General features: G+C 44.1%; 1 protein-coding gene across 1 annotated transcript; it reads right to left on the reverse strand.

The window, feature by feature from the left end:
• Window positions 1-6,717: 6,717 nt before the first annotated feature.
• On the reverse strand, window positions 6,718-17,011 carry KLHL24 (kelch-like family member 24). Its single transcript, XM_008938430.1, has 6 exons — window positions 16,092-17,011; window positions 10,870-11,054; window positions 9,959-10,077; window positions 8,660-8,848; window positions 8,100-8,288; window positions 6,718-6,956 (listed from the first exon to the last, which is right to left on the reverse strand). The coding sequence occupies exons 1-6, from the start codon at window positions 17,009-17,011 to the stop codon at window positions 6,756-6,758; spliced, it is 1,803 nt and encodes a 600-aa protein (XP_008936678.1). The 3' UTR covers window positions 6,718-6,755.
• Window positions 17,012-17,102: the final 91 nt, after the last annotated feature.

Here is a 17,102-nt window from a genome sequence, read left to right on the forward strand (position 1 = left end):
GGCAAGATGAGGATTACATGAAGGGCAAGTTCTGCGTGTGAGCTGCAGCATGCACGTTACAGGAGGAGGAGGAAGACAGGAGCATGGCTGGTGTGCCACTAGAAAATGTGTGAAAGATGATGCAATCTGTAGAAGATGAGGTCTTGAACCAAATACTTCCTTCATGGGAGTTCCGCTGCAGTGGTACCACCCCATCCGTCTGAACCCTTCTGCTGACATCTGCAAGTGGGACCTTGAGATGGCCAAGCAGCTAATTTTGGAATAAACTTTCTATAGGATTCTTTCCAGCCTGTCACCTTCCTAAGATTGTTACCTTTTCCTGATTTCCCATGCTGGTTTTGTCTTCCAAATCCATTCACATCCTTTTCTTATCACAATACCCGGGGCTAACCAGTATTTCACATCCCACCCCGGGCTCTGCCCTTTCTCCAGTTCTGTGTTTGCTCTTCCACACAGCCTCCAGCTTGCCTTTATTCACATCAGTAGTAAGTTCCATGATGAGGACAGGAAGATGAGCAGGGAAAACACCCAGACTGGGAGACACCAGAACAGGATGGATGTATAGATAAAGAGACTGCCAAGGGGCAGTCAACAGGTTAAATAACCCAGAGAAAAACAGGAAGGAGTTTCCTCCTCGCACCACCAACTTCTCATCATCAAAATAAAACACAGCCAGCTATTCAAAAGGCAAATGTTTATTAGATACACTGAATTTTAAAAAACTTTCAAAGAATTATGCAAGAAATATATTTAAATATAACAGGTGTTATTGCAGTCGTGCTACATTACAAACTCACTTCTCTCCTGCCAGCACAGCCCGGCACGCAGCCAGGGCTCTGCTCTCCTGTTCAGTCCTCCTGTGCTGCACCAGCCTGTCCCTAGAGACAAGAGGAGCTCTTGGCAGAACCACGCCTTTTATGTCTCGGTAAATAAAGGGACTGGCAGGGAAGAGCATGAACTGCTGCTCTCCTCAGCATCAAAGGGAAAATCAAAACGTGATTTCAGGTGGAGTTTAAGTGTCACAAGAGTAACAGTCCAGGAGGTAAACTCTCTTTCCGTGGCTAACTCCTATTAATCCGACTCCAAACTGCTACAGGTGCACCAGGAGAATGACTCAAAGGTCCAGCACTTACACAGATGGAATCAGTAACAGTACATCACCTTGGGTCTCTTGATTTGCTTATTGCTGTGCTGCACCTTATTATTGCTTCATATTGCGTATACTGAACAAGAGGTCCATGGCTGACAAGTCGGAGTGCTCAGAAATATCACAGAGCCCACTGACTGAAACAAGGAACTGTACACGTTAAGGACAGGAAGTCAAAGGCTAAACTCAAATCCTTTGTCCCCAAGGAGTGCTGGAAACAAAAAAAAAATAGGAAAACCCAAGTATTGATTTTCCTAGGTTAAATCTCCCACAGCACTGTACCAATGGAAGCACTGGAGGCATATTCTACACAAGAGGTTTAGCTGTTCTAGTTAATAAACGGCAAGATTTGTTTCTCTTAGGAGGACATCAACGGTCTGGACAGTAAGATACAAACTGGGAGAAGTGATCCAAGCTCTTTTTTCACAAGAGATAAAAATATAGGCAAATTCAAGGCACAGATATTTTCAAAATTAACACACATTATTTTCTTTGGAACTAATAATACAAAGTAAGCTGCAATTACATTATCCACACGCTGTACACAGGGGCTCCTACATGCGTCACCTGTAACAGCACTACCAGAAAATGGTCACAGAATGGTTCACACGCAGAGATACAGACGCACACAGGTGAGCACAGAGAAGAAGCACTACACATTTTCTGCACCACAGCAGAGAGCAGCCAGGGTGCTGCCAGGAGCGTCCCCACAGCAGTGCCAGCCCTGGCTCACGGGAGCCCCTGCGCGGCGCTGGCTGAGGCAGGCGGCTGGGCCAGGGCCGGCCTGCAGAGGCCGTGAGCTGCACACGTCTGGTCTGGGGTTGGGAGGAGGCTGCTCAGTTTTGTGGCAGTGCTCACAGCACCCACACAATCGCCATAAACTGACAGCGAGATCCACTTTGATTAATGCCCCCTGAAGCAACGCTGAGGAAATCTGCGTGCCAGACATAGGTAAAAAAATAAATAAAACCAGTTTGGCCCCCAACCAGATTCAAACTGCTGCTTAAAAAAAAAAAATCTCATCTTGTGGACTTCCTTTCTGAGTGTATCTTGCTCAGACTTTTTAACCAGGCACAACAAACTGTTTAGTTTGTACTTTCTTGTATGCACGAGACTACATTCAGATGAAAACATTCATTCTGCTTCACAGTGATCAAGTCTCGTGAGTTTCTGAATGCTCTTGAATTGGCTTTTGCCATGTTCAGTGGTAGATAAAAATGCCTAACTGGGCAATTAGGAAAAAAGAACCTTTGGCTTTCCTGAAGATTGCCACTAGAAGGCTGTGACCACACGTGTCTCTGTCGCTCCCACTCAGTTCAGTGAGTGGACAAACGTGAAATATTTTTATCACCTGAGTTTCAGCATCTGGAACTGAAAACTGGTGAGCACCCAGGACACCTCGTTTTCAGCAAGCCCAGCCAAACACACAAAATCTCAACTCCCTGTGTTTCCTCCTGCCGTCTCTCACCTGCCCCAAGGAGTTTCTTGTCTCTCTCTCTGGAGCTGGACTGAGTTCACAGCTCTGCCCACCCGCTGGGAGTGACAGCTCCAGCACAGCGCCGTGCCTCGGGCAGGAGGGAAACCTGAACTCACAGGGAGTGGGACTCCTGGTTTTGTCTTGCAGCTCAAATAAAACAGAGGCAGGTTATATTGAGTAATTATCTAAGATAACGTGGTGAACTCAACTATTTGGAGGAAGAAGCTGGAGCAGTCGGCAGTGTCCTTGTTCTCAAGCACAAGTGACCACCAAGCACAAGCAACCAAAGCTTCCTCTGACTCTCAGTCAAGGTGAGCACCTCTCACAAAGTCGCAGCGTTAAAAATACCATTTAAAAAGCTTCATTAAATTATAAGGGTCCATATCAACATCATCTGCATTAAAAGATATCTGTGAAACAGGTATCTGGAAACAAAAGCCATCTTTGATGAGAACTGCATTGGTGCCAACTGAAGGAAGTAACAGTACAACTCTGGACCCTCGGTGCTGGGCTGGAGTCTCACCCTCCAAGTGCACACTGGGCACACAGTGTGAAGTGAATCATCTGATGGAGCAAATGGAAGAGAGTCCTCCAGTGATGCCTAGGTAAGCATCACCACGAAGGGAGCCTACAGGTAAGACTAGATGACTACCAGACAATGTTACAGGCTTGATGGCTGTAAAATAAGGGAATGCATGGCACATCTAAAAGTGGAAGGCTAGAGGCAGTACTGAAGTTATCTACTCAGAGCCTTCTAGAAGCCAGGCTGCAAGGAAGCATCAATTTTCTTTTCAATTTATGTATTGCTAACAACAGAAGGATCTAACTCATGAACTTTTTTTAAACAGTGAAATACTTAAAAAGTAATTATCTATCTGGTGGAGTGAAATATTAGACAACACTTACAATTTATTTTTGAGGTGGGACTTTGGAGATACTTGAGCCCTCTTCCTCCCATGTATGATCAGACTGGTTACATCTCTGTGCAGGTGTCTCAACCTCAGAGCAACCAAAGCTATTCCCATTTATGATGGAAACCTTTTGATTATACCAGATAACATGAACAATTTTCTCTCCTCGCTGAGACAGGAAAAAAAAAACAACTCACTGCTCAAGCCCTTAAACTGCAAGCCATGAGATACAGGTAATATGAAGAGTTTAAATCTTTGAATTCATCTATACCCAAGTGAAATGCATTGGAGAACAGGTGGCTCAGGAATGCAACTTCCAAATTAATGCATCTGTCTAGAAAAATTGTACATTTTCATTAAACCAAAGTTGAATTGTTCTTTTCTAGTAAATCTAGAAATGATTGTTCTAACAGAGCAGGCCATAAGTGCAAATTATTTACAGAGCTAAGCAAAAAAAAACCCCAACCCTCACAGCTTGGTTTAAGGCAATTATTGCATGACTAACTGCCATTTTAGCAACGCTCCCCACAGCTGCTCAGCACTGCATACAGGTTCTCAAGATTGGTAAGCAGAAGTTTTCTTCTACATTTCTGCATTTGCTGGTTCATTAAACACTTGTCATTTTCAAAATAATAGGTAACAGTAATGGTACATAAACTGTTAAAAGGCAACTAAACTATCAATTGCATCTTCAAAACCATGGAAAGCAATATCTTGTTATTTACAGAGCAGTGCAGTATTATAAACAGGGATTGAAAGGTACCTATACATAAATGACATTGTTCTCCATCTACAGAATAAAGAACATTTAAGAACAGTTGAGCATGACAATTGACATGACAAGTCTGAATACAAACAAGAAGGAAATCAAAGGAAAGGAGAATATTTTTCAAATTGCATCTGTCATGAAGAGCTCCTACTGTTTTTGACATTGTCATTTACAACGATGGCACAAGTTACATACAGGGTCAGGGTACAATAGCATTTAATGGGCAAGAGCCATTGCTGTCAATGGACCTTATCCACGGGTACTGAAATTACCTTTTCAGAGTGAAACTTGGTGGGCAGAAACACAAGAAACTTAGAAAAGGATTAAATTTATCCGATTCATTTGTCTTGAATTTCCGAGGGGCTTTCATTTTAGGGCAATGTGAATGTACATGCTCAGGGACTGACTTCCTAATTACACCACTGATATGCAAAGATTTGTATTTGATCAGTATTCTTAACATTTACAAAGCAGTGTCTGGCACTCAGCCAGAAACCGAAATCTTTGTCCTTTCCTGAGGTTGCAAGTTAATGCATCACAAAGTGCAGCTCCCAGTGCTCTGTAAAAGTCACGACTGTATGTTACTGAACATGACTCCCCCCAGTTTGGCATAGCTTCACTGGGGGTCAGAATTCCCATCTCGTGTAGAAATGCTCTGGGCAAACAGCTGAGTAACGTCCAGCGGGACACGCGACGTTCCGGAGGTGGTGCTGGTTTCATCCTCCTGAGCAAGCACCGAGACCAGGACCCTGAGGCCAGGGCTCTCACCTTTCAGTTTCTGCCCTGGCACTGACCAACTTCCCTACTGGCTGCTGTCCTCAGGATCCCTCCAGAAGGCAGTTCCTGAGGTTTTTGGTGATTCACAGGAAATTGGTACACCAACAATCCCATTCACTTTCCAACTCCCAAGTTCGGTTTTTATGAACTTGTGCCTCAACTACACAACTGTGTACTGGAAACAGACCTAGTACAGAAATCTAGGGAGGACTTAAATACCTTTACTGAAGGGGGGAAAAAATAAAAATAGAGGTGCTTCCTAGGCTTCAAAAATTATCCAAAACAAGTTATGTGGGAGTTACATTGAATGGCTATATGGAGAGGTCCACAGATGTTTTTCTGGTGACAGGAGGGACCTTTCCAGAACCTCTTTATCTGTGGCCAAGCAGCTTATACAGCAGTTTAACTGTGCTAGAAGCAGCAATTGTCTGAGGAAAGGCCAAGAAGTACTTGGTGGGTGCTCTGCTATCTCTGCAGACGAGACATCCGAAAGACCAGTTTATAAGCTGTAGGTCCCTGCACCTCTATCATCAGGTTACTTATAACGGGACTGAGAAATGCAGAACCCAGAGTTCATGATCCTTTATTCCTTGGATAGAGACACGTTGCAGTGAGCAACGAGTGAACCCAGTAACTTCCAGACTTCAGCTATACTGTTCAAAAAGTTAAAACCTGGGATTCAAAAGCTGCTTCCCAGCTGCATGCCTGCACCCCAGGGGTCACTACTTTCCATGTCGTGTAACCTTGTACTTCTGATGATCAGCAACACTACGAAGAAGGCCCATGGTGTCCAGGTACACAACTGCTACTGCAGCGTGCTGCAGTGGCTTACTGAACAACCAGCTTCTCCTTCAGAAAAAAGCATTCCTCAAGGATTTTAGTGTTTGTCCTATGTAGCTTGTTTTGTTTGTTGGATTTATTTTTTTTTTAAATCCAAACCATGCACTATCTGATATAAAATCTACTTGGTTAAGCCAATTAATCTGCTTTGTAATCATGCTGTGCATATGAATTACATAAACCTTTTAAAAACTGAAGGTAATTATGCTAGATGAATCTTTGGAATTTACTTGCCTATGTATTTTTCCAATGAACAGAACCTGGAACACTTGTAGATATTGCTTCTGAGGACAGAGGCACAACTGCTTGTGAAGGCACTTTCTGCCAGAAGCTTCCAAGGTTTTCATTACTAATCACACACAGGGCAAACCTGCTGAAAACTGGTACAACACTCTACTACTGCTCTCAGATCAGAGCCTGCAGCAGATATAACTGAACTCTGGTTACTGGATAGATCTGTAGCCTTGGCTTGTAGATTTTGCTTCTGAGGACAGAGGCACAACTGCTTGTGAAGGCACTTTCTGCCAGAAGCTTCCAAGGTTTTCATTACTAATCACACACAGGGCAAACCTGCTGAAAACTGGTACAACACTCTACTACTGCTCTCAGATCAGAGCCTGCAGCAGATATAACTGAACTCTGGTTACTGGATAGATCTGTAGCCTTGTTTTGTAAGTTAATTAACCCTTTTTCTAAAGGCACAGGATATAATTTTCATATGACACTTAGGCAGGGAAAGGGCATTTTCCCCCTTCAGGGATCTTTAAAAAGCCTGTCTTGCAGCAGACCACTGGATTCATTCATGCCATCATCTTCTTTGTTCAAGAAGCCAGGTTAGAGTTTGAAGCCCTTGTCGTTGTACCTGTGGATGGTCACACAGCCATGGTAGGACACGGGCCTGGGCATGGCTGCCACCCCCGTGATGATGCCCGTGGCGGGGTCGTAGCACAGGATGGTGTCTGTGGCTTCACCGTTCTCCCGTCTCCCACCGAGGATGTAGATCTTCCCATTGCACACAGACATGCCACAATTCTCCTGGTTCAAAATACACACAGGAACACAGGATTAGTTTAAACACAAGACCTCAGTTCCTGCACGCCCAGCCCAGTGCAGGAGGACAGCATTATCACCACAGTTTGTAGACTGGCCCATACTGTTCCCTCCTGAAGGGGCCAACACAGACAGCACAGTAACTGGGCAGAGCAGCAGCAGAATCCTACAGAAAAGACTATTTGGGATCTAAGCCTTCACTGCCCATTGCTCAGACAAGGGATACAGTGGGATAAATACAGCTCAACACTGTACTTAGCATATAAACATGTGAGATAAGGAAAGGAGAAGAAGGGTTTTCAGAAGAGAGACTGCAGCAGGTAACAGTAATGCAAAAATACATGAACAAGGAGAAGCATGTTAGAGGAGTAACAGATAATGAAGAGGGATATAAACAGGGGAAAGGAAAAAGCCAGGACTAAGTAAAGAGGGTGTGAGAAAAAGACAGCATTGTGTCTTACTTAAAGTAAAAGAGAGGATTTTATTTCTTCCTTAAAAGCAGGCATGGAAATGTGTGAAAAAACACAGATCAAAAACAGAGGAACACAGGGAAGGCCAGGAAAAAAAAGAACAAATTTCTGTTAAGGTGGATACTGTAGAGTATGTGACTGATGCTTTAGAAATGTAGGGAAATTTAGCTGACACACATGCAGGGTACACAGTTCTCAATTCTGCTCAGTGTTCCATAGGTAGAAGTGATACAGCTCTTGCTGCTTAAGTCAGACAGCCTGTGCTACACAGTGCAGTTTTTTCACAATGTAAAAACAGCCTCCAATATTTTGTTACATTGAAAGGTTTTCATCAATTATAAGGAAATTACCATGTTCAGTCTAAATTAAAAAGCACAGCAGAACTGGCCAGAGGTCAACTTCTATACAACCAAAACATCATCCATTACACTGCTGCGCTGGTCCCCAACAGCAACTGCTCTCAGCTGCTAACAGGACACTCAGCTGAAAAGCTGCTGGTTTAGAAACTACCTCTTCCATGAGGTTTTGAATTATACAGGTGAAGAAGCAAGAAAGGAATCAGAGATGCAATTCTGACAAGGGTATACTCATTTCATGTCAAGCCATTCATGCAAAAAGACACTTTTCAGGTGTCTGCAGGCCTTTCAGTGTTGATTACCTGTCTGCTGAATGTATTCTGCACATGCATCCAGTAGTCCTCCACGGGATCATAGCAGTATATGGCTTTGGTGAGCCCACCAGCCACGTAGATCAGGTTGTTCAGGGACACAGCTGTGATACATCTTTTTGCTATAGGGATAGTTGCACGGAGCAACCAAGAGTTAGTATCGGGATCGTACGACTGAACCTGAAAACAAAGAGATGAATTGCAGATTAAAAGCCTAACTGAAATAACAACCTGGCACGCCCACACAGGTTATACAAGGAGAGCCAGAGAAGCAATACTTGGGTGGGCTGTATCTCACCAAGAAAACAGCATAAATATAGGTCCATAGATCAATAATGTCTATATATGCTACCTTAAAGATTATTTGCCCAACACTCAGGTTTGGGAATTCATAAAACTTGAGACAGACCACAGTAACTGTACATTATTGAGCCAGCATTTCCTGCTCTGCATTGTTTTATGACAGTAACTCCACACAAAAAAACCCGTGTGACCTGCTGTTCAACCAGCGGCACCACGGGCAGCAGTGCAGCCCCAGCCAGTGGGCTGACCTTGTCAGAGCACGTGTTGTCGTCAGGACCCCCGCCGATGACGAAGAGCTTGCCAACACAGCTGGTGACTGCTGGGGAGCTCACGGCCTCTTTGAGAGGAGCCACCTCGGTCCAGCGGTTGGAGAAGGAGTCGTAGCACTCCACGCTGCTCAGGCGGTTCTGCCCGTCGTAGCCTCCCACGACATACACCTGTGCCAGCAGGGGAACCATCAGCACCTCATGCTTACATCAGCTACGGCATGTAAAGATGAAATCCCATTTAAAGCTGCAAGAATCCTCCTTTGCTAAGTTTGTGGGGGGATGCTGTCCTCAAACTTTTAATTTATATACGGGAGGAGAAGGATACGGCCTAAAAATAATTGGTAAAGACTCCCTGGAGAGTTCCATTCAGTCACACGTGGAATGACACTGCAAACCCATGGCCAAAGCATGGCAGTATTAATACTGAGATAGAAACTTCCTATTTAAATGGGATTTGTTACAAAAGGCACTTCTCTGCATTTCTATTTTGACAGATTACATTCAGCAATGGCAGCAGCAAAACTCCACCTGAATTTACCTTTGCTTTGCTGGGTTTTGCTTTTTTCCTACTTGCTTCCAAAAATATTTCTTGCTCTCAGTCTGTAATCTTTTCTCTACCTACCTGTTGCTTCTCTCATACTTAAAAAGCACAGCTTATTATTTGTGTCTTTCTTCTGTCCATCTCTTGCAGCTGCAATTCTCATCCCCAAGGAGCCCAAGGACACCACATGCACACCTTCCCTAGCTGTGATTAAGGGAATCCCCAAGGGCAGCTGACCCCAACTGCAGGTTTTACAGTAAGGCATATATGACTTCAAAGTACAGCAAAACACTCCCATTTCCCCACAGCATGCTTTTGGTTGATTTCAACAGACAACACTAAATAAAAGAGCACAGAGCTGACATTCAGAGCAGTACCAGTTTCTGTTAATAACTGCATAAACAGTTTAACTTTTGACAATCACTTTTAAAGCACAAATCCAGACACCTCTTTGTTACCCAAAAAATTGTTTCTCGGGGATAAGATCCTTCAATGACAAAAAAAAAACACACTCAAAAAATTAATAACTGAGGGGTAATGTGATTTTTATGCCCACAGATAGTGTCTGACTGATAAAGAGCCTAATTGTTTAAAATATTACCCCATTTGAAAATAAATATTTCTAAGTTTTTTGATAGGAAACACGAAGTAATACTATATATGCACGTATCTTTTCTCTACTGTTTTCTTATATACAGCAAACATCCTCACTATAAAGAAAAATATACTTCTCTTACTTTACCAAGAAGAACAGCCATCTTATGACGCCATCTGCCTTTATTTAAAGAGGCAACTCTGATCCAAATATTAAGCTGAGAGTTATAAATCCAAACGTCTCGGCTATTGATTCTTCCACCTTTAAAAACAAAAATACGCTCGTCTGAGTAAGTTCATTATTGAACGAGAAATTTACACTTTGCCCAAATGACACAGACCCTACACACACCTGAGGAGACCCTTTCTTCAGTCCAACACACAGGACTTGGCATCTAAGCCATCAGCTGTACCCTATAATTTACTGAAAAGTAATTTAAGCTAAAAACTGAATGCAAGGTGTTGAAAACACTGTAGCTGTTGCTCATCTCACTGTGAAAGGCTGGTGTATAAATGGATCTCCAGCTCGGGTGCTAAATTTGTTTCCATTTCATATTCCCCCAATGAGAAGAAACTTTAACTGTTTTTCTTCTGGAGTCTAGGCAGAGGTACAATAGACACGAGTCACCAGCCCTGTGCCATGTGGTGCTCCCAGGCAGATGGGTTATTAGCCAGCACACAGCACGTTTTGTAGCAGAGAAATGCTGCTGGGAGGAGACGCCTTGGGATATTTTGCTCATAATTTTTCCAAGTGCTGCTGCCATCAGGCCACCACTCTGCTTTAGAGCAGTGTACTTAAGGAGCATAAGCTGATCTCTTTAAATGCAAAGGAAATCCTGGAATGAGCTGTAAAAACTGCCAATGAATACCAAACAAAAATCCCAGGGAACACTTTTGTCTCAGTGCGCTTGGTCTGGGGCTGGTGTTCACCATCTATGTCAGAGAGGGACTTTCCACCGAGCTTCTGGGCAGCGGGCTCGTGCAGCCCCAAGGCACAACAGAGCCAAAGGCCACTGAGGGCAGGGAGGAGGGGCTGGTGTGAGGCTTCCCTCACCCGAGACGAGGATGTCGTTGCGCAGGGCGCACACGGCGTACTCCGACTTGGTGAACTCGGGCAGCTTGGCCAGAGACTTCCACTCCCCCGTGACGGGATCGTAGCACTCCGTGTAGGGCAGATTGAACCCTCCCACGCGCTCGCAGCCCCCCACGACAACGATCACCTCGGAGTAACCAGTGGATCTGAAAGAGTGAGCACAGAAAACTTCACATGTGGAAGACGTTCCTTGGTAGGCGGAGGCCCAACAACACTGCCTTCAACACTGGGTGAAAAAAGGAAAATTTCCTAATTAGCATTAACTTAAACATAACAAAAACCCTCACACACAGCAAGAGTCACTTAGCAAGCAGAGGTTTTCACTCTTCGCAGCCGTCTCATCAGACAGTAGATTACCACACAGGCAGGCATCCTGGACTTGAGCTGCACCACGTTTTACATAAAATCAAATTAAACACCACAGAAAGGCCTTACTCTAATAATGCTCTTCCTGTGACTGTGTACGTAGAGACACCAGGAACAGTTCAAGCAAGGCCCAAGACAATGAGATGAGCAAATTGTTCCCTGAAGAAAGCAGTCGCCACGTCCTCCCCAAAGTTTAGAAAATTCTTAGTACTTTACATGGCTTAAATATTCAGAAAGTTTAAAATATTTTAGGTTATTTCCTGAAGAAAAAAAACTGAAGGCATACAGTGACCAAAATAAGGGAAAAGAAACAGACCTTAGAGCCAACACACAGTTAAAAAAGTGAAAAAGAACTGTAGTGGTAGAAGAAAACATTAGGGAATGCCAAAAGAAAAATTCAAGCCTAAGTCAACAAGTAAAATTCAGTGTGAAAAGCTTAGGCATTAGACAGTCTGCAATATACACAAATAAGCCTTTAAATTCTATTCCACAACTCTTCCTTCTACTAACCTGATGCTTCTGCATTATACATTCTACATTTGCAGCAATTACAGAGCTCATTAAATGTTAATCCATATTGAGATGCAGAGAACCAAACCACCAACCTTGGCGTGCAGATTAAAGTATGATCAACTCTTATTCCTCCCCTCAAATGTATTATTTCTTGGAGTCATTTGTCAAAATCTTTTCTTTTTCAAGGCATTTTCAGATTAAAGGATTTTGCACTGACATAGTTGTTTCAAGGACTGCTGTCTATTAATTAACTAAAACTGAATGGAAGATTGATTTTATTTCTGGTGAGCCCTTCACTGTGTTGTGCTTTAATTCTGATCCCAACAGGATCTCATCCATGCCACTCTTGAGCACTGCAGTCCTCTCTCCAGAACAACCAACCAAACCAGCCCAGATTTATGCCTGTGTTTAAGATAAAAGTTGCAGCATCTGTCCCCACATTTCCTAACGTGAACCTGTGCACTTATTAACTTGAAAAACCTGATGACATTTTCCTTCTTTTGAAACATCAGGAATAAAACCAGTTATCCCCTCTACCACCATACCCCACAGTTGAAACTCCCCATATATATTTCTACTCTGAATATTTTAAATGGGCAAAGGCAGTGCTGGGTGGCCATGGATCTAAGGAAGCACCTCAACCAGCCAGAAGAAACACTCTCTTGAGCTGCTCAGCTTTGAAGTCATGCTCACTCCTGGTCTCTATGCATTTACTGTTTCTGTTGTTTGCTTTTGAGGAACAGCTCTGAAAAGAATCTCTCTAAGGGTCAGACAGGGGAAGTTCCTGCACCAGCAAAGCATCACCCAGGGAGAGGATTTCCTTAGAACCAAGACGCTCATCTCGCAATGTGCTTTAGAAGGAAGTCCTGACACATCAGCTAACCATGTACAAAATTTATGTCTATTATTACTTTCTAGATTAGAATTAAGGCCTCCACTTACTCAGTGGAAAGCTTGTTGTACTAGATTACCAATCTTTATTTTAAAACTAAATGAACCAAAAATCTTTGATCAGAGCTCTTTCTGAATTGCTATGATGGAGCTTTGCTCTGTGAAGAAGTATTAATTTAGTACAGTATTTCAAATCCACAGAAAACTGAAAGCTTTGCTAATATTTTAGTACCTATATAACCATAACCTTTCCTCAGATAAGAAACACTTTCCCTGTCACATCTCCTTAAAGGTGTTTGCACTGTGCAGGTTTTAAGGTTAGTTCCAAGAGTTTTTGGAGATGAGGGAGGCCACAACAGTTTAAAAAACAAACAAACACCAAACCCAAACAACGTGGGGATGCACAAAACCCCCCAGAGGTAAAGGCTAATCCCAGAGAAGCACTGTGGATGGACTGGAGGTCAGAGAAAGCTGTGACCTCCACCAGCTGTACAGAAAGCCTGCCTTGTAGCCCTCAGGAGAACCTGAGTGAAATAAGAGAGGCAAGCTAGAACCAGCACTGCACAGGTTCCAGGAGACACCCCCCTGTTAGGAAGAGGTGCACAAAAAGGAAAAGGGAGAGTGGGAGACAAGCAACAGTGCCATATGATCCTGTGCATCCCCAGGAGGTCCTGAGTCAGAAGCAGACCTCCAGGTGAGGTGAAAACGTCAGCCAGCAGAGCACCAGCAGGGCAGAGGAAGCTTAGGCAGCTCAAAGAGATTACAGTCTACAACATTTTAAGTTTGGGAGACAAATTCTGGCAAATCACTACTTCCCCCTCTCTGACTAATTCACTTTTGGGTAGTAAATGGGATGCCAGACATAAATGTAAAGTCAAACAAGAACTCATCTCCTTGGGGGAAAATTAAGGGATTATGTTAAAGCTTTCTAAAGGCAACCAAGAAGGATGTGTTGAAATGTATAAGTGCAGTAGTTTCTAACTAATAATCACTTTCTAACACTCATGTATTGCTGTCAGACACCTTAACAGACACGTGATTAAAGAAGTCTCAGGTCCATGAGAATCTGAAGACAATTGGAAGCATGCAGTGGGAGCAGCCTGGTCTGCACATGGGGATGTGTTGCTGCTCACTGCTTCATCTCTCCTGGAGATGTGCTGTGGGACACAGCCAGCAGGGGACAACAGAGGCTTCAGAGGAGCCTGAGCCACAACCTCACGGTGTCACTATGTCCTTGCAAGTACAGACCTGGAAAGCTCTTTCAAAAGACCTTCTGCATTTGTCAGCCATGCCTTGTGGCACACGAGCAAGCAGGCAACCGCTACGCCACGTTTAAACTTTTGTTTACTTTGGGTAACACTTCACTGGCTTCAAAAGGACAGAAAGAAAAAACCTGCAGACTGCAATCCATGCTGTCCTTTTAATAACAGCTAGAACCCACTTCACTCATAGGTACATGCAAGAGATCACAATTGATTTCCAGAAATTTCAGTAAAAACAAGGGCGTGGGAATCTCTGATCCTGCAGCCTGTCTCCTTTTAGAAACAGTTTATACAAAACAGAAATTGGAGGAAGGCAAGAGAGAAGGAAGAGATCTCCCCAGCGTCCTCCCCTCCCCAAGCCCTCCAGAAACACTGTGGTGAAAACATGGGGCAAGGGGGACCTGGTAACTGCTTAAAAACATGATCTCTTTTTGCTATAGGCAACAGAAACAAACAGGCAACAGAAACAAAATGACAAAGAACTATTCCATGAATGTAATATAAAAAAGGGAAAAAAATTCCTGCTGGGAGGCCAGCCAGATTTTCTCTCTGTACATGATTTCTCGTGTTCCTGCCCACTCAAATTCACACTGCAGCCCAACAGACTCAGTAGTAGAACCAATGAACCCACAAAATCCCAATCCAACACCCCCTGCCCCTCCCCAGCTCAGAAAGCACCTTCATGAGGCACCATGCTGCATTTACAAAGTGCAGTGCAACACTGTGTTCTCAAGTGCATACACAGCCTGCACTCGGACAAAACTTCAGGCCTGAGTATATTTGCTCTCTTTATCAAATTGAGCAATAAATGTACAACAAACACCACAAGATACAGCCCCCCCCAACCTGCTCATGGAACAAGGAGGTCTCTGGTCTGAACTCCCATGGTCCCTCCCTCAGGTCCAGCCTCAGGGTATGAAAAGCCTCAGAAACTATCACTGCACCAGTTTCCAAACTGCCATGAACCAAAGTCTCCAGAGACCCTCCAAGGCAGTGTAGAGCTTGGAAAACCTGGCAGCAGGACTGCAAGGAGTTTAAGAAGAATTTCTTCTCTCACAGCAGGATTGAAAATCAGAAAGCCACTCACTCATGGGGCAAATGCTTGCCAAGAATTTCCTGCCCCCCATCAGCAAGCCTCTAACACAAGCCAAATAAAACCCCCAAAGGTTCCCTGCACAGTCATTGTACTGCAACCACATATGATTAAGAGTAAACAAAGAGGAGTAACTCCAAACACACTGTTTGTCCAGACCAGATCATTGCATCACCTTAAAGGAACACATGATTTTATAATTAAATCAGTTTGAGCTAACAATAAATTATCACATTAACTATCATGTGGATGTAAGGCTTTTACTGGGAAGATATTTTTCAGGAAAAAAACAGAACAAAACAAACCAAAAAACATCCCCACCATTGCTCATAAAAGCCACTAATAGACTCTTACTCATTTCTTCCTGCAACTTCAGCCACCTATTTCTGTAACACATTATTAAGTAGAAACAATACTGAATTATTAATATGTCATAGAATAAGCATGAAATGCTTCAGGAACTGTTTTGTAATGATTTAAAAATGCAAGGTTTAGTTTCTTTACAGTTAAGAACCTGTTGTTCTGCCATCTAGTGTCTATTGCAAACTCATGTAGCACTCCATCTGTGAAGTATTTGTGCTGTAGTAAATGAAGGGTCTGAATATCTATCCACATGCTTCATGGTGTGCTGTACACTCACCTGACTTTGTTATAAAAGAAAAAAAGGTTGGGAAATGGAAAGGTTTATCTGCCACAGCACAGTAAGCTCTTTTCAAGACACTGCTGTTGTATGAAATAACTCAAGATCTCACCTAGCAAATATTAGCCTTGAGAGAGTATTTTCCTGGCAAGGTAATATAGCTTCACTTACCTGAAGAGTTGCACATTTCATAGCAATGAAGTGATCTGTGCAAAGACTCACTCACACAGGTTTTCAAAACGTGTGTGAGCTTCACGTTTCATGGGGAAGCACACAAGTGTAACTGTAGTGGCTCCAGCATGCAAAATAAAATTACCTGCAAGCTATTTTATTTTCTGGGCACATGCAGATCCAGCAGCTGCACACTGAATGCTGCCCTCCTCCTGCAGAGCCAAGGACAAAGAGAAACAGCCCTCACCTGCGTGGCCTAGTTCTGGGAGACATCATCTCATTTCCAAGGATATGGTATCGCCTGGCTTCGTGCAGCAGCTGGTAGCACTCCGGGGAATTCTGGATCAGCTGGTCCACTTCCACAGTCTGAACAAAGTAGTTGGGGTGTAACAAGGGGAGCCTGACGTGCGTCAGGATCTCGTGCAGCACCGGGCGGCGCAGCTCGACGGCCCGGTACACCCAGCGCATGACGGCCTCGAACACCATCTCCTCCTTGCTGATCACCAGCTCGTCGCTGCAGATGTAGTCGATAAGCTCGTCCTTCCCCAGCTCCAGGAATTCTTCGTGCTGGGACACGTCCTCAAACGTCTGCAGCGCAAAATTCCTGCACTTGGTGAAGAGCGTTTTGAGCGAGTGGGTGTCGGCAAAGCGCTGGATGCCCAGGCAGTTGCAGGGGTCCAGCTGCTCCTCCAGGAACTTGGCACAGGCGTCACGCAGAACGCTGATCTGAAAGAGGCTCGAGGTTTCAAACAGATACTGCACGTTCTCGGTAGTGATTTTCACCTTGCCGGTGTAGACATACTGCAAAAAGCAATCCATGGCTTCAGCAAAAATGCCGTTGATCTCCACCAGCATCTCTCTGCTCTCCCTGTGGTCGTTGCAGAACATGGCTCTGAAGTAGCTGCTGCAGGCCGAGAGGACGGCTCGATGGCAGGGAAACTCCCTTCCCTCCACGCAGATGATCACGTCTGTGAACAGCCGGCTGTCTCGGAACTCATTGAAGATCTGGAGGATGCTTTCAGCGTGGGACGATCCCGAGGAGAAGTCGAAAAACTCAGGGCCTGACAAGGACTTTGGGTCCATTTCAAAAACCTTCCGCTTGGTTGCAGGGGACTCTCGTATCCCGCTCTCCTCTCTGTTCAGTCTGCGTCCCAATATTAGTACCATTGTTACATCAGTTGGCTATAGAGGCATTGAGAAAAATCTGCAGCGCTTCTCCTTCGCAGTGCTACGGTCTGAAAAACGAGAACGGTTCAGC

This window comes from Merops nubicus, unplaced genomic scaffold (assembly GCF_000691845.1).
Source record: "Merops nubicus isolate BGI_N331 unplaced genomic scaffold, ASM69184v1 scaffold28710, whole genome shotgun sequence".
Classification (NCBI taxonomy): domain Eukaryota; kingdom Metazoa; phylum Chordata; class Aves; order Coraciiformes; family Meropidae; genus Merops; species Merops nubicus.